The sequence below is a fragment of the Anser anser genome, assembly GCF_964211835.1.
Source record: "Anser anser genome assembly, chromosome: 2".
Classification (NCBI taxonomy): domain Eukaryota; kingdom Metazoa; phylum Chordata; class Aves; order Anseriformes; family Anatidae; genus Anser; species Anser anser.
In genome coordinates, this window is record NC_139721.1 from 96,326,045 (window position 1) to 96,344,600 (window position 18,556).

At 40.8% G+C, this 18,556-nt stretch overlaps 1 protein-coding gene across 1 annotated transcript in view; it reads left to right on the top strand.

Annotated features, from left to right (window-relative positions):
- LOC310895546 (uncharacterized protein) overlaps positions 1-10,471 on the top strand; it is a gene marked incomplete at its 3' end in the record, with an annotated part of 20,219 nt that extends 9,748 nt beyond the window's left edge. Inside the window, exons 3-9 of the mRNA XM_083827015.1 lie at positions 453-527; positions 3,086-3,145; positions 3,646-3,707; positions 5,146-5,199; positions 5,914-5,980; positions 6,261-6,310; positions 10,354-10,471. Coding sequence (XP_083683141.1) covers positions 453-527; positions 3,086-3,145; positions 3,646-3,707; positions 5,146-5,199; positions 5,914-5,980; positions 6,261-6,310; positions 10,354-10,471 — 486 coding nt within the window. The remainder of the gene's footprint in view (positions 1-452; positions 528-3,085; positions 3,146-3,645; positions 3,708-5,145; positions 5,200-5,913; positions 5,981-6,260; positions 6,311-10,353) is intronic.
- Between the last annotated feature and the right edge of the window lie 8,085 nt (positions 10,472-18,556).

Sequence of the window (18,556 nt, forward strand, 5' to 3'; positions counted from 1 at the left end):
TCTGAAAATTAAAAAAAAAAAAAAAGTTTTATTTATGTGCTTTTCAAATGCTGTCAACTTCCTGACAACTAAAGGCAACCGGAAAATATGACCAAAATATATTTTAAGGTACTTGAAGACTTACTTTGAAAGCAACCTTCATCTTTCCAATGTCATTAAACAACACTTATTGCTATCTTAATGTTTCAGGCATCTTTCAAAAATGAAGTTATGTCCTTGATCGAAAGCATAACTAAAATTGCAGTTCTTGCAAAGACGCGCCTTCAGACATTTTTTACATTTTCGTTCCATTTTATTTCATAAGTAGGCCTCACAGGGAAACTTTCTGTCATCTTGAACAGAAACTCGTAAGTCTGAAGAATCAAGAACGCTTGTATAAAGAAAATGGAGGAAAAAAAACTACTTCCCACTGCATTGTTTCTCTTTCAAGCATATTTTATTTTAATTTTCAGATTTCTGAATTCCATGAATATAAACTTCATAGGCATCAGCAGGTTCCTTGTTTGGAGGACATAAGACATTTGAAGGTAAGTGGTTTAATAACAACATATCCTGCTATTAAAGCTTTGAGAAAATCTGTAATATGCAGACTTTACATTTTTACAGGATGCACAGAAATGTTCAAACCAAGACATCCTTATTTCCCAAGAGCTAGTTAACTTACATTAGAGCATCTTTTCTGAGGAAGAAAGCAAGTGAAAGATACCCTGGTTAGTGGTTAATACTGAAGTAACCTGTGGTATGCAGGGCTCTTAACCAGGGATGGTGTTTGGTACATAAGATATTTTACCCATGGAAGGAAAAATCCAGTTCCTCTTCTAAAGCCTCTGCAATTTAGACAGATGCAGAAGAATACTTGAGACCAGAGTTGCTGATATTGGTAAAAAAAATCAAGAGGACTCTTTTTTTTTTTTCCCGTTTGTCTGGCTATTCCATTAGTTCCTACATATATCTGCTGTAAGGAATCAGTTGTTGGCTGAATGCATGAATGCACACACATGCATTCTTCCTCTATCTTCTTTTGATTGTAAAACATCCACAAATAACTGGCACAGGTATGATTTGATTCATCATTTTCCGAGAGGAATAAAACCAAATGTCATAGTTAACATTTAGAATGCCTATGGATGGTTATAGAGACATGCAAATCTTACAGCATAGCTCGTGTTTGGTTTCCCATCTTGTCAAACCTGTGACTTCTCCCTCCGCCTCACCCTGCCCAACCTCACCCCCTTCTACCGTTTTCTTGTGACAGGTATGTTTGCAAAAGCTGATGAAAGGGATAGAAGAAAAGGAAAGGGACATTATAAAGGTATCAAAATGCCCTTATGTAGAAAGAAGTATTCATGAGATATGAAGAAAGAGTGTGAAAGTCTACGTGAAGATTATTAACAGTTTGTTGTGTTTGGACTCGGAGCAGTAAAGGTTGTGTTGCTGTAGCTCTGTGATGCTTAACTTTGCCCAGACACAGGCCCACCAAAGATTTGGCTGGCTGTCACTGGCATGACAAAAGTCCCCCATCATTGCTGTCACTGATGCTGGGATGACATAAGACTTGGCTTTCAGATGAGTCAGAGTGACTTTGAGTTTGTGACTTACTCTTTGTGGTTGCTTCTGAAGCTGCCCAAAGCGCATCATATATTATTTGCTCCTGTCACATGCTTTTATCCATGAAGGTATGGGTATGGATATGGTGGTATGGGGTACAAAATCTCTTATTTTGTGGGCATAATAATGACCCTATACCAACAAGCTTTCTTCTCCTGTTTTACTACAGAAGCATGTATTAACACTTGGGTAGCTAATACCTTGGTTGGTCCCTCCAGTGGGAGGGGCTTCAGATTTATGAACATGCTGCTGGGATTTGAATTAGCTTCTTGGAAAATAAATCCTCTATATTCCATCAATCATCATAAGACTTTGAAAAAGCACTATGGTAAACAACATTGACTGTTTTGATTTTCAGATTCCATTTCCTACCTCTCTGCTTTGACTGGTTGATACTTTCTTTTTGTTCAGTATGAATAAAGATTATTTTTTCCCAGCAAATCAATTAAGTACAAGCACTTGTAATAACAAAGTCTACAGCAAAGTTTTGAAATAGTGCATATGCCTGCTAAGCTACAGAAAAGCAAATCTTTTACTGAGGAGGGGCCTCCATAAACCAAGCTGATTTCATTTATGAGTCAGCAGAGCCATGGGATCACAGAGTAATTCAGGTGGGAAGGGAACACAGGGAGGGTCTCTAGTCCAGCCTCCTGCTCAAAGCTCAGTCCAATGTGCTTAGGGCTGTATCCAGATGGGTCTGCAAAAACTCCAAGGACAGAGCCAGCACAACCTCCAAGGCACCTGGACAACCGCCTTGGAGGATCCCCCTGAACTCACTCCATTTCATTGGTATCCATCCTGTATTGGGGGTGATGCAATAGCTGCACATGGTCTAAAGAACGCTGAATAAGAGTGGATAATCCCTCCCTTTGAGCTACGGGCTGTGCTCCCATCCATAGAGGCCAGATGCTGCTGGCCTCCATTGTGGCCAGGGCACACTGGTAGCTCACACTCAGCTCCCTGCTCACCATCCCTAGGCTTTTCCTGGGCTGACTACCTCCTGAGGATGCTTTCATGCTCAGGGCATTCTGCATCCCACCAGCTACTGAGCCCACCACCCATGTGTTTGCATTAGTTTCTACTGATATTGATTAAAAATCATCCCACAGCTTGCTCCTGTGTAGATCCTCTGGGGCCTGCTAAAATAGTCATGCTCCCTCAAAGCCCTTGCCCCAGCATGGACACCAGCTTCGGCTTCTGTCTTTTATCCCATTGCCTATTGTTACCAAAAATAATTTCATTCCTATGAGATTTCTCTTCATTGCTGATATCAGCCACAACTTCTGAAGCTAGAAAGACTGTCAAGCACGCAGTGTGATCACATAATCCTCACTTCTGATAAATGTTTGATGGATAGAAAGTGCTTGTTTGTAGCTTTTTAATACAGTCTATTTACCTTAAAATTTTAACCAATGCTACTGTTTTAATATTAATGCTTTTCCCCTAACATGTTATATTTGATTTTGTTGATTTTTAGGAAAAAAGAGAAATATTGGAAGAAAGAGAACTAGTCTTACAACAGGACAACATCTTAAAGGTATGACATCCTATTACATATCACAGTACATTTTCTTTCTTTGTTTAGACCAGTACCATTCAGTGCTAGCCTTTTGCAAATTTAATTACAAAGCTGTAAAACAGCAAAGCAATAAAGTGAAATACAGTACAAGTAAGAATGCAGGGAGTTAGTCTGTTGTTAGTTTCAGGAACAAAAAAAAAATAATGTAACATTGAGAAATTTTAGTTTAGAAGTTTTGCAGACTGTAGCCAGCAAACCAGAAACTATGCATTTAAAATGATTAAGCTTGTATTGTAGGGAATTTAAGTCATCAAGAAAGTTACTGTAATCCAAACTAATACTGGGAGTGCAGATTCCTGTAGATTTCTATCAGAGACAGTTTGGGAGAGGAGAATAAGGTATTTCCAAGGACAGCACTGATGCAGATCACATGCTAATAAGCTCTGACTTGACTTTTATTTCACTCTAGACTGATGGACTAATATTAAGAATGTTTGTTTTTCTTTTGAACTTTTAAGGACATGCAGATAAAAATAAGCCACTTAGTAGAACAGCTCAAGAACTCTGAACTAATTGGGTTGTAAGTATTAGCAATGCCTTCTATCTTATTTGATAGTATCAAGAATATTTCCACATCAGCAATACCTGAAACATATGTTATTGATTATAAGTTAATACAGTTTATGCAGTATCAAACAAGCTCCTCAAATTTATATGGACTATCTTCTTTTTCTGTTACCTAATCATCCAACCACAGAAATGCAAATTACATTTAGATGTGGAAAGTCTCATCACACTCTTAGCAGATTCCAGGAGCAGCTTATCTTTTCCTCAGAATAGACAAATTGCAGGGCATATCCTGGTTATTTATTTCAATTATCTTTCTGTACCAGGTTCATGTTATTACTTTGCAGAATAAAGAGCAAAAACAACAGCTTGAACAGCAGCAGGAAAGGCTGCAGCTACACAGTTATTTTCAGAGAGTTATTTTCAGAGCAACAGCTCTCTTTTCTTAGCCAGAGTTCAAGTGTCATTAAAATCATGTCCTACCATACTACTGGGCTGTAGTTGCCTGTATGTAGTGAGATACATAAAATCTCTGAATTTCAAAACACCACATCCTCACAGCATGATATAAATAGAGACCAGCCCATGTGCGTTAAGCACTAGGCTTTTCACTCTCACTCTTCCCTTTCTCCACTGTTCTATGGTTCAGAAATCCTCTAAATTCAGTAAATGTGAAGGATTAAGTATTCCTCCTAGCAATCACTCCCTAATTAAGCACAAAGTATGAAGTGCTGGCAGTAGGTATGAGCTGTTTAAAAACTCCTCTTTCAGTCATGTGAAGTGATTTTAGACTCAGTTTTGTTCTCTGTGTTCTGAAGAGTAATGACATTAAGTATGCATCATATGAACTGTAACTACAAAGGCTGAAATATAATATAAGGTTTAAATTAACAAGATTTTTTGAGGTGATTTTTCAGCTCTTCTGCTGTTTACACTGTTAGGGCTCTCGCACACCTAATGGGAAGTTCAGATGCTCTACTTTTAATTGCTGTAGTGTCTCCATCAGACAAAGTTGGAGGACATCACAGAAGAAAATACCAGACCCTTTTTCCCACTGCCATGGTAGTGTACGTTTGATGGGAAGAATCCAGAAATACTAATGCTACTCTCCTGCAATACAATAATCTAAAAAGTATTAGCTCAATACCAATGTTATCCACTCTTACTACTGTGTGGGTTCTTTGGGACTGCAGAGTTTTGTTTGTTGTCCAAGAGTGGATGAACCCACAAATTCAGTTTCCATACAGTAATTGCTAAAAATTACTAGAAAGTAAATGAGTACCTAATCTAGGAGCTTATAAATACATGAGAAGGGACAATACCTCACCAAGAGAAGTTTGGGCCTCTCTGTAAGTAATTGTATAAAATTCAGCAGAAGAATGTATAGCAGCCTTGAAATAATACTGAGAACAACTAAGCAGATGGTCACTACTTTTTTTTTCTGATTACAGAAAACTTTCAAAGCAATTGCGGAATCAGATAGAAGCCTTGGGAGCAGGAAGCAGGTAAAAGAGAAGGGATGAAAAAATACTCAAGATAAAAGGCATGTGATTTGGTGGAGGGAGAAGTTTGAGTAGTCTGGCAATAAAAGCTGACAAGAAACAAAATCCTGGTTTCAGCCTGTTAGCACAGTCAGCTGGTGTCAACACTCGGCCTGGAAATTCAGCATGTACCTCTCCTCGTCTCTGCTGTTGCTCCTGAAGGATGACTCCAACCTGGAAATCCTTACTGCTCCCCCTTTACCTAAGGTGATGCTGGAGAGAAATGGTTTTTGGAATTTGACTGCCCCCAGACACCATGCTCTTGAGGTCTTTGCTCATGCCTAGACAAAGCAAAGTAGAGATGTCCAACATGAAACATAGCAACATGTACTTCAGGAAAAGAAGGAAACAAAACAAGACCAACCTAGAGACATGAGATTTAAGATAGGCAAAAATAGGAGGAAAGGAGAATAAAATGTTTCTTATAAAGTTCTCAAAGGAAATTCTTGGTTGTGCCATCCGTCTAGTCTTTACCCTTTATTTGTTGCTCTGCAATATTATTTTTAATGAAATTCCGTTTGTAATAAAAAATCAGTAAGAAAGTCCTCTCCACAATCCAAGCATCTGTTAGGTTGCAGCTTCTACTCTTGCTGTAGTTTCATTGTCTTCATTAATGAGCATGAATTGCACAGAGCTGTGTCAGGTGCAATTCCATTGGTGTTTCTTTTTGCTCTGCAGCCAACAAGAAGAGAAGGTGGACAACTGCACAAGCTCTCCCACTCAGAAGACAACCATGGTGAAACAGGTTAGAGAAAAGAGCATTACACTCCTTACACCTGCTCTTGCAGGGCATCCTCCATCTTTCTCTGTTCCAAGCTGGAAACCTCCTTGTTTCATAAGATGTGACTCATCTTTGAGGTTTTCAGCCCCAGTGGTTCCTTATATCACGTCAGCCCGTGGCTTGGGCTCACTACTCCACACTCAGTTTTGTTACTTTGCATCACACTTAGAATTCTTCAATGTTTGTCCTAGAAAAGAGAAAAATTCATTTAAAAGTGATTTATGTCTCTTTTTTCCCTTTCTAGACCCAGACATCAATGACTGGCTACCTAAAAAAATTATCTTCATGTCTTAGGTAGGTGAAATATTTTCAATGCTTGCACATTTGGTTAGTTACACCTACAGCACCATGGTGTTGAGATTATTCTGACTAGTGCTGGAACATCATGGGAGAAACAGCACAAGCAGGGAAGAGAAATGTGCTGCAGGAGTAGAGCTGTTCATGTGTGCAAGCTTAGTGGAAAAACATTAAATACTGAAGTAATTGGGGTGCAGACTGTTCTGGCCCTTGGGTATGTTTAGCTATGAATCTGCTCATCTGCCAACTCTGAAAATGCAGCACTTGCAGCTGGCAAATGTCTCCTTCCCTCAGCATGGGGAAAGGGAGGAAGGCCTAAAGTCTGGGCATGTGGTTCTCTCCTGGGTACGCTGTTGTCAGCCCTCCATTAAACCACTTCTCTGCAGTACTTCCCCCATGAGATGGATCTTGAGAGCAGCTCCTCATGGAAGCAGTTCTCCTTTCACCTGCCTGGACTAAAGTAATGTGGACTCCCTGAGCACCAGGGCAAGTGATGCCACCTCTCTATTTTCTTAGTCTTGGCAGAAGGTGGTTTGAAGAAAAGGAGATATTAATAGATAAAATCTTCAGTTAGTTATCTTGTTGTCACCATAGAACTACTGCTGAAAGTATTTATGTGTATTTCATTAAGGCCGTTGGTGTTAGAGTCACCAACTATTGCTCATTTGCTTTGTCCCCTTACATCACTCCAACACCCACAGCAGTGTCTCCTGACATACATTTGCCTCTCTGTGGTGGTTTTATAAAAGGAAAACAACCTTCAATTTTCCTCTCTGTGGTAGGAAGATTTGGGATTGATCTTGTAGGTAGTTGTCCAGAAAATGGATCAACTGTTGTTTCCCGTCCTGAGGATGGAGAAGCATTTTTACTGCTGCATGACCAAACACAACTGGAAAGTGCTTCTGGCTTGCTTTATCAGTGAGGCTTCATTTCCATTTAAATCTGTGCATTTTATTGTCAGGAAACTGTTAGTGCTAACACAGGGCATTCACCTGTGGAATTAATATTCCAAAAGGAACAGGTAGAAACACATAGGGTTTCTTTGAACAAAACAATGGAAAAGCTGTATTAACTGAGCATGGCTGGGCTCACACTGAATGATATACATTTCAAATATGACCTCAGGCAAATTTCTTCCTTCTAGGCTTCAGTTCCCCACCTGTAAAATGACAATAGTTTTATTTTTCTCCATTTTGTGTCCTCCTCATGTATTCACACTACAAAACCCTTGGTGGCAAGAGCTGTTGTTAAGTATTACACACTTCTCACTGATGGACTACGTGGTAATATTGCCAGCAACAGGAAGGGAGAAGTTTGCTTTGATCAGGGCAAAGAAATACAAGACCAGATACTCCAATAGGCTTTAATTTTAATAGAACTGTTTTGCAGTGTCTCTATTTTTTCCTCTGTGCACTTGTCTTCCTTGTTACAGGAACAGTTTATGGCAGATTGGCAGGCTCTTGCTACATTCTGGCTGCTCTTTTATAGTAATGCTTTTATTTTACAAATACTTATCTGATTTTACCTGGATATGTTGTCTACTGAAGAGCATCTCCCAGAAGTACTTCAAAACTTGTGCATGGCCACATTAACCCTAGAAAATTTTAAAGACTCCACACTGGGCTTTTGTATGGTTGCTGTGTTGCTTCTATGAAGACCCCACTTTACAATAAAGCTGTCATTAATGCTGAAACCACGTGGTGATGTCCGTCTTTCCTGTGTGAACTGCATCAGCCCCTCAGAGGAAGAAACTAAATGCCGTGTACCTCAGCAAGAGGGTGTGTGCTCAAATGCATTCTGCTGTTTGCTGCTGGAGGTGGGTCTGAGATGCAAAAATTGCTTCAACTTCCACATTCTGATCTATCCCCCAAGTCCCCAAATGTCCTGCCCCTATCAGCACAAGCATAGAGATGGAAATCTGTAATTAAATCTAAATAGGATCTTCTGTTGATGCAAATTAAAATGACCCCATTTTAAGCAGAGCAGTGATAACTGATAGGAGCTGAAAATCTATTCTAAAAAATGCCACTTGCAGACAATTGACCTCCTTGCTGCCTAAAAACAGAAGACGTGCAAATGGCCACCCTTGTCCACACAGAGCAATACCACTGCACAACCACAGCGAGCTGCTCATGAAGGATGTTAGGTTTCCACCCTTGTTTACAGTGTAGGGACTATCTACAGCAAGCCCTGGTGTACTTTGGAAGTATCTGTTTTGCACAGACTGCGTGTGTGACAGGGCTTCAGATTTCAAATGCCCTGCATGTCTTCTGTGTGCTTCACTGAGTGGTCAGGCCATCCCCATCCACCACAGCATGCAGAAGGCTTTGATCAAGTTCTCACTGGTCCCATAGGACAGTTCTTTGTGCATGCTTAAAGAAGACTTCCTTTCAGGCTTGGCTGCCTAAGGGCCCTCCATGTCCAAATTTTCTACTCTCCAGAAAGCAAATCTGCACCATCCATCTTTGAATCAGTAGGCTCTCTTTAATCACTGTGGAAAACACACTACATGGTAATGTCATATGGAAGCATTATAAGACATGCAGATTGTTTGTCCTCATTACAAATTTCCTTGCCAAATATCTAAAAGGAGACCAGGATGGCTTTACATACAGAAGATGTGTCTACTTCTGGGTTTTAAAAGGATGTCGAAGTGCTCCAGCAAGTATCAACTGGTATCACTGTTTCCAAGTCTTGCTGATAATGTTCTTCCCTGCGTCTTCCTAATTCACCACTCCTTGGCTGCATGAGAGCTGTGGGACAGTCCTGTCCAGCTGTGGTTACTGACTAAGTCATGCAACACTGAATTAGAGGTGCTGAAGATTAAAATATCCCAGAAAATGGTTTTAACTTCCTTCTTATGTGATCTCCTGGTGCAGATATTTTTGCTCTTTTTAACCGATTAGGAGGAGGATGAAAATTGTTCCCTAATAAGTCATTATCTTGCAGGGCTGTCTTGTTATATGCCCAGTTGCTTTTCATGGGAAGTACCTGATGTGCAAAAGGAGCTAAAACACCAAAGGTTGGGAAATCAAATACACCAAATGTTTATGATGGAGAGAAAGTGTGCTGAAAGCAAAACATGACAGCAAAATGTCCTGTTTCTATGTAGAAAATGGGAGTTTTCAAGTTTGAAAAAGAAAATTCACTAAAGCTATAAAGAGGAAATAGGACTGTAGGAAGCCCATCTTATGAGACGGGACATCTGTAGGAACTGGTGGAGAGCCTCAATGTATGACAAACATCTGTGAAAGTCTGTGAAAATACCATCTAACTGACACGAAATGTTGCATGCTATATTTTCTGCTGCTTTCTGCTTTCCTGCATGCAGCTCAGGGCATGCCTTTAACACAGGCACTCTGTGTCTGACTCCCCACACAGCACAGGGCTCTTGTAACCTGAGGGGAAATTTAGAAGTGTGCTCTGAGAGGAACATCTGTGCTTGTCTCCATTAAAAAAAAATTTCCTAAGCTTGCATTATTTCCTGTAATTGCCATAACCCATCAGTTGTGATCCTTGTGACAGAAGTCATTAATAGAAGAAAGTGCAGTGGGGAATAATTTTAGTACTGTTGTTCAGCTCTGTAAGTGTGAATCTTTGTGGCCAAATGATGACAGAGTTTAAAACACAAGATAAAGCAGCATGGCACTTGATGGTGACAGGAAAGAAAAGAAAAGAAAAGAAAAAAGAAAAGAAAAGAAAAGAAAAGAAAAGAAAAGAAAAGAAAAGAAAAGAAAAGAAAAGAAAAGAAAAGAAAAGAAAAGAAAAGAAAAGAAAAGAAAAGAAAAGAAAAGAAAAGAAAAGAAAAGAAAAGAAAAGAAAAGAAAAGAAAAGAAAAGAAAAGAAAAGAAAAGAAAAGAAAAGACGTTAACAGCCCAGCTTGCAGCTGTGCCAGATGGAGCGGGTGGAAGTTGCTTCAGGGGGGGCATGTGTGGGCAATGGTAGAAGTACAGGAGAGATCAGTTCTCTCTTTGCTGCTAGAAGCCAAAGTAATCTCCCTGTGTGGTCAACTGTCAGCTCTTCCTTCTCTCCTTGGGCAGGAGGAAAGGAACTTTCTGTGTCAGCCCCACAATGCCATGCTGGATGGGACACATGGAAGTATCTCCAGGATCCACAGTGGAAGTGGTAGTGAAGGTGCTGCTGGGAGCTGCCTTTTGAAGTCTGGTAAATAGCTACAGATGCATCTGCCTTGATTTACTGGATCTGCAAGAAGGTCTCAGTTGCCTGGACCAGGGAATAATACCATTCTTTGATATATTGTCACCATTATGCTGGTTGGGATGCTCAGGAGTGCCCCATCCTGATGTAAGCCTGCTTCCCCTGATCAGCAGTGGCTCCACTTCATGTGGCCTGCACCATTGTCCTGGTGTCCACTGTGTCTTGTGGTTGGGGTCACTGGTGTCTGTGATCTCCTCTATAAGGTTTTGTCCTTTTGCCACTTTTTCTACTCTGAGGTGGAGAAAAGGATACTAAAACCAGGTGGCTGATGTGGTCATTTGGGTTCAGGCTGAATTGCCCAATAGATCCTTCCAAATATCTGCAACTGTTTCTCTCTGAACCAGGGAAATGTGTTTAAGGGTTTTCTTTATAATTTAGAAACACAGTGTTAATGAATACTCACAGACCCTCCTCAAAGAGCCTGGAGGTATGGAAGGGCACAGATGTATAACCAGGCACACTGCAAAGCAAGGTCCCATTCCTGTGTGCAGGAGAGCCACCCAAACATTGACACTCTCTAGGGGTCCTAGACAATTATCATTTCTCCCTTCTTTTACTGTTGTTGCCCTGGATGGATTTAAAAAAAAATGCCAGTTCACTGAGGTTTGTTATGGTTGGCTGTGTGGTTACTATATTTGCATGACCCGTTGCCCAGAACAACACTGCCCCTACCAGGTGGCCTTCAACCCACAAAGGACTGAGTGATGTGCATGCAAAAAGTTTAGATGGGTTCACATCTGAAAGCCTGAACAAGTATCTAGAAGAGAAGTTTCTTGAAGGTGACTAAATAGGAAACCACATCAAGCTCAGGAAATCCTTTGCGCTGAAAATAGCTGAAGGACAGCACTCAGGGGAAGTGCCATGTATCTTTGTCCTGTTCTTATTGTCCATGGAGTCTTCTTATGGACATCGTTCTTATACGTTCTGCATGTTAGACACATTTATCAGTGCTATCAGTCCTAACAAAAATGAATACATTTCCCTCCACCCTCACAAAACTCAGGTCCTAAAATAAAAATAATTCATGATTGCGTGGGGGTGGGAGGACACTGGGGGGGGGGGGGGGGGAGGGGGGAGCCGAAGGAAAATAGTAAAGGCTCAGTAGTCAAAAATGAAGTGGTTTGGGCCAGCCTAGCCCCACTGGTCAGAGGCAAAGGGCCTGACTACGGCTTTATGTGAGGAGCACTGCCACCGGGGATGGGTTGCACAACAGCAGTGCACAAAGCACCCCACATGCAGACCCTGTGGGCATTTTGGGCAGCCCTTTCCCCACCTCTGCGGGTGGTGGAGGCTCACTGCCCAGGGCGCATGCAGTGGTAGTCTTGTTGTAGCCCCTTTGGCTAGATCTTGGAGCATTACTGCAGACAAACATGTTAAGGTGGCCCTCAGGACAGCACTTTAGTCAGAAAATGAGCCTGCTGGCAGGTAACACAGTGGTGATACAGCATTTTCATTTATTCAGGTGCATCTAAGTAGATATGCTGATGTCTTCCATTTTAGATATTTGCATACACTGTGACGGTACCTGCAGGCCTGGGAGAATGAGCAACAGTGGTTTTTCAGGTCTTGTACAAATGCAGTCCTTGTGTTGGCAGGTGGAGATACTCAGATACTGCCAGAGAGAAGACAGAAAGGATGAGTCTGAATAGGAACAGTCCGAAGAGGAACAGGAAGCACGTTCCTCTGTGATTACAGTGGGCTAGTGTCCAGGCATTTGCATGCATTATCTGAATTACTGGGGAGAGGCTTAAGGCTACAGGAGTTAAAGCCAATGATTTCCATATCAAAGGGCTTTTTGAATAAGTATCAGAACAGACATTTCCCTCTCTATGTGTTACGGGTGCTTTTTGTTTTTTTTTTTTTTCTTTCTTCCTGGGATCAGACAAAGTAACAGCTTAATCTTCTTAAAGAAGCCTTGATAATTTGTTAAGCAAAAATCTGGCTCTGGGATGAGGTTCATAACTTAAAGCCATAGGTGGCCAACCTTGAGCAAACAAGAAATGTCTAGATTTGGAAAAAGGAGATGAAATAATTTCTGTAATTTTCAGGGGAAAAATGCCTAATGTCTCCTAAAACATATCATACTTCCAGGGTGTATTAATGTAATTTCCAAAAACTAAGAGAACTATACTTTAAAGTCTGAGTCACACCATCTGGTTCTGTCACTGCTCAGTGCCCAAAGCATATGGTCAGAGAGAGCATATTTCTTTTCTCCTTCTCTTCTCTCTCCCTTTTTATTCTGCCTAGCCTCAGTATCTTAGTTTTCCTTACAATGAATTTATGTGCATAAGCTATTTATTTGCCTTCTCTCTTAATCTATCTCTGTGGTTGTGAACATTACTTAAGCTGGACCGGTAACTCCACATTTCACCTTGTCAGAAAAATTATTCACCTTGATGCATATTCAGTCTCCTAAATCATGATGTATAAAGAATTAAATTGTTCCTAAATATGTTCATTGTGTCATTTTGCTGCTTGTTTCCCATCACCAAGAACCATTTTCATGTCAATTTACCATTCTGTTTCCAAACTCCCAGGTACAGGGAAATTGTGGTGATAAGGTAAAGCTGTTATCTGCTGATAAAAATGGCTTTGAGCAGCCCTTGTATGCACTATGTTTTTTTAACTACATCATATTTCACTTGAGTGAAACTCTTTGAATACGACCTTTTCATGCTAAATAACTTGAAAAACACACTGAAAGCCATTTTTTGCTAAGACCTTTTAGCTGTGTTGATCTTCAGGTGTGGATCCATAGCACACATGCCTCTCTATCTTAGAATATATATTAACTTTAATGTGAAGAAGATGATATTGTTTCACTCATTCTTGCCTGTAGGCTGCCTGACTGAAGCACTGTTTTCTGACTGTGAAAAACTTCTGAAGCTAGAGAGAAACAAAGGTTAATGGAGGTCCAGCTGCCTGATTCTCGTGGTGGTCGTAGTGATGAAGTTATTGCCAGTGCTGTGCAGTGTGTAATTCCATTAAACCTCCTTGTTACTTTCTGCAAAAACCTCACCATTGCAGAGGATTTGGTTAATACTTCTCTCTCCCTTGTGCCATGTGCAGCTTCCATCTAAGTTTGTGTCCAAAGCATGAGGCATCACTACCATAAGATTATTTCTCCAATGCAGGTCTGCTGGGCATTGCGCATAGCTGTTTATAGAGAAACTGCAGAATTAGTGCCCACAGAGCCACATCAGAGGAGGGCTACTCACAGATTACTGTGTTTCCGTGGAAAGCAGTTCAGTTGCAAGGAGATGAACAGGTCCTGCACAACAATCTCTCCAGCAGAAACTGAATATCCTCAGTTCTCTTTCTGTTTATGATCCCTGACTAAGGAAAAGAGTTTCTGTAGCCCATTATAGTCTTTACTACAGTGATATGTCCAAAATATGGAATGGAATTTGAATAATTGTTTTTACTTCAAGCAAATTTCTGTGGTAGTATTTCAGTTTTACTGTTAATCAATACAGCCTAGCAAAATTCATCAAATTCATCAGTGTGAGAAGAAGCAGATGTGCTGATGTCCTTAACAGCAATCAGGACTGTCTTGATAGAGGGATGTTTAACCTGGATTGACTTATCCAGATGCAGCAATGTTCAACAAAATAACAAATGCATCAACATATGGTACAGACTTGACGTTTTCATTTGACTTTCATTGGTGACCCAATCTTACGGTAAAGGTTTGGAAGAGAAATATACCACCCCAGTTTGGAAAGAAAATACAGTATGACTGCTCAGTAGGAAAACTACAGAGACAGACTTCTGTTTTCAGGGATGAGAACAATTTTGCTGCCTTTGACCAGGAGCTTAGGGAAAGCTGAATGATGCTGGGAAGCAATTAGCGTTACTGCCTGTTATCTGTGGAGTGGTTTGCATGCAGTAGGGAACAATACAACCAAACCTGATGTCCAACAGAACAGCCAGAAGTGTTTTATCTCCCCAGTATGTGAAATGCTGTGTTAAACATAACTAGTATAAATGTTTATTTGAAGAAAAGATTGTCTTTAAGTTAGGGCTTTGGCTTGACACTTTGGATATGTCAAGTGTCTTTCCACCTCTGCCTGGTGCCATGGGTAAATTATTTAGTTCCTGTGAGCCTGAGTATCTTACCTACAAAATTCTGACCCTATTTAATTGTTCTGCTTTGTCTTTCAAAACTTTATAGGTCTAAAATACATGGTCAGCAGTGGATTGACTGTGTGTTTGAGGAGTGTCGGATGCAGCTGCACCCTGACAGTGGGATAGCTGTCCCTAGTGAACAGAAGGGAAGAAAACCTCTCCAAAACGAGTGATCAGTACCTTCCTGAAAGATCTGTGGCTCTGATGTTGTGCTTCACGCAGGAACTTCTCCCCCTGAACGTAGAGCAGACCTCAGGCATCACAGCAGCGCTGCTCTGCCTGGAGCTGCTGAGATGAACCTCTCTCCTACTTCAGAAGAGGAGACAGGGGGACCCTGAGGTGCCTCTCCAGGGGCAGACTGCAGCAGCATTGTCTCTCAATGTTTTCTTTTCCCAAATGACTGTGAAAGCAAAGAGAAAAATACGTATCTCATCTGCATTGAAATTCTCTGCAGAAGAAAACTGAAATCCTTTTAGACCTCTTGCAGCACAGCTCTTTCCCACACACAGGCAAAGCATCAAGCCCTGGTGTGACAAAAACATAGGCAGTAGATCACCTTTCTCCTCCTGCCACCCAGAGATGGCAGGATGCTCGCTAGGGGCAATCCTTGCTCTCTGAGCATCCTGGGGAGCACCTGAGGTTCAAACAAAAGACCAAGGCCCTGAAAAACACAGCAGATGCAAAAATGCCTTCACTTCAGTCAATTTTGTAAATTGCTTGTTTCAGTGGCCATGAAAAAATCTTTCTTTTTATGTTGAAAAATTATTAACTGAGTTGTGAGTTGCCATGGATGCAGTATTTGGTTTATTGCAGACTTTGTTTCTTACTGTTCAGGACTTCACTCTCAGCACTCTCCTGGGCTTATAAATATTGAATAAATTGGCCCACTTTTTCTCAGAAGTCAGAGGCAAAATTGTCAGTAATTTAGAGGTGTGGGCTCAGGTCTGTTATATTGCATTATGTTTTTTATAGCTGTGATCACCTCTATTTTGGCAGTCTCCCGATTCTGCCTGGCAGGTCAGGCTTCCAGTCAGGTATAAATAAATCTTCCAAACAATAAAGAAAAATCATTAAAAAAAAATACCTTCCCCTCTATAAACCCACACAGGCGACTATTTGTCCCTTGGAAGGCTTTTGGCTGGGACTCCATGGCAAACACTCTCGAGTACACAAAAAATTGTAGAGAAACTGCCTCTGCATTGCAGCAAAGTATTTGAAGAAACCAAAGTGATCTGCATATACTGTGGTGTTTAGCTGCAGTAGTTTTCCAGGCAGCCAGTGGCAGGGACTGAATGGATGGTGCTGACAGATAAATATTGTAAAATTTCTCAGACTGACTATAGCTGCAATTACTGTAATGAAACAAAATTTGTCTCTGGCCCTGTCAGAAGTTATTTGCAAAGAAATAGGTAGGGATAGGGTCTAAATCTTCAAAGCCAGTTGGCAATATTGGCAAACTTGCTAAAAAAAATATGGAAATTGCCTTATACTCGGCAGTTCATTCTTCTTCTTCTCTAAACCATTATCTCCCTTTTCAGAGGAAGGAGCTCTGCAGATGCACAGCTTTTTGTATAAATATTCTTTCTCTACAATTAAATCTTAAGTATTTCTTCATGATTAGACAAAAGAAAAAAAGAAAAAAAAGATTCTCACCACTTCAGGGACAGTCTTGAATTTGAAGCTGCATTTCCTGTGCTCTAGTACAAACCATCAGACTTTAATCCTCCTGTTTATCTACCTGTGCAATTCAAGCCACGCAAGGACAGCTTGGACTGCAATGGAGCATGGGGGCTCAGCAGAGCAGGACCTACTCTGTGAGATGCTCCTCACTGGTAGATCCTGGAACAGTTTTCATGCAGGCTTGCTTCAATGCATTTAATAAGCCATCTTGTGATACTTGCAATGGTAAAAACCTGCCAACACAATTCCTCATTTCCTCAAAAATCTTGAAGCTGTCTACAGTGACCCCTGTCTTACTCAAGTGACTTTTGCATGCAAAATGAGATGTCTAAAATGGAGAACAAGGATAATGTAATGGCTTGGCCAAAGTTGCTCTAAGTAGTAGTATCCATCATTATTATTATTTATTCAGTACTGACAGCTTATATGGCTTACTTTAAACAAACAAACAGAGAAAAACATGGCACTTCAATGCTCTTCTTTTAGGACTTGTTATAGCCATCCCATCTTGCTGTTAACAGTCCTGATTCAGGGACTGCAATTTCAGAGCAGGGTAAGTAATGGGAACACTGGATGCACAGACACCTTTCCAGTGTGGACAAGACAATCCAATTTCTAACTGGGCTGGTCAGAAGGAGAGACACTTTATTTTACTAGGCTGATTAAACTAGTTCCACCCCTCCCCGCTCCAATTTTACCCTCCTGTCCCAGAGGACGTCTGTGTGTTCCCAGGGCTCAGCTCCTGTCTCAGCTGAGGGACAAATAGATAGCCAGGGATGCAACAAAAGCTGGGATGCTTCTGCATTGCCTGAGAGAACGTGAGGGGTACAACACCAGGAAGGACTGATAAAAACATTTTTCTCATGATTACCTGCAAAGGATAATAGTCTGATAACCACTGTAGGAGCACAGTGTGTGCAGCGCACGAGTGCCAAGAAGTTCCTGTGCCCTGCTTCATCCTGGCCCAGTAAAGAATATCTAGAATGCCCTTCATAGGAGTGAGAATGGGGAAACTGTCCTTCCAGCTTCATGTGATTAAAGTCTTAATGCTTCACATCCTGATACACTTTCATTTTCTCAGACTTGACATTCTTGCAAAGGCATGTTTTCAGCTGGAAAACAGTTCTCTGAGACAGAGAGAACAAGACAAAGGGAGAGATGCTCAGCACTGCTTCTTGCTTCTTGGACTACTCAAGCAAAATATTTTCTTCTTTGCAAACTGGGAGCTTTTTGTCATGCAGTGACAGAAGTTTTTCAATAGTTATGGAAAATCAGTGGAGGAAAAATGAATTCTGGAAGAGAACAACAGCAGTACACAAAGGACATCCTGAGGATTATTGGACCATACTGGGCTCAAGGCGATTGGAAATACTGTAGGTGAAGGGCAAATGAGACTTGACAAAAAATGGTGTATTTGACTTTAAATAAGATTTCATAAATCCGGGCTTTGGGAAGCAAGAGAGGACTGGGAGAACGAATCATCCCAAGCAATTTCAGGGTAGTTTACATAGTCTGACCCTTTACGTCAAGCTACCCATCTCTTCTATTTTTAGTATAACTAGAGATGGGTCCAGAATTTGAGGATTAGAGGTAATACTTCCCAGCATTTGCAGATCTTTGGATAGAGATTTTTGGCTCATCTGTCAGCAAAGATTAGGTGCATTTGCAGAGTTTAGAAGCAGAAGTACACAGGAGTTTTTCCAAGGTTCAGGTTGCGGTACATCTCAAGGCTTTGGATCGAGAAAGTTTTACAAATCAAAACCAGAAGTATCTGAATTGTGAGAACAAAGATAGAAAAGATTTCCACCTGATGATAGTTTTTCTGTTATTCAGTAACACATATTAACATGATTGAAGCTACTTTATGAAGTTCTGGGGTAAAGAAGCTATTGTTCTTATTTCCTAATTGGGCTATATAATAGCTACACTGAATTACACTGGAAGTTTGGAAGTACAGAGGAACTTTCTTAAATAATACCAGTTTGTTAAAATACAATTTGATTTTATTTCTTTAAAGGTTTAATTGCTCAAACCATCATCGCTGCTTCTTACTTTTACTTGGATTGGGAAGGAGACTTCAAATACCCCAGGCAATATTGATTCTTCCATCAGCAAGACCTTGGTCTGCCATGCACATAGCTATGACTGCTTTCCCTGTGTTGTATCTTTGAGTTAAAGCATCAGAGCCATATGGGATATCTGTATGTGAAGCCTGGT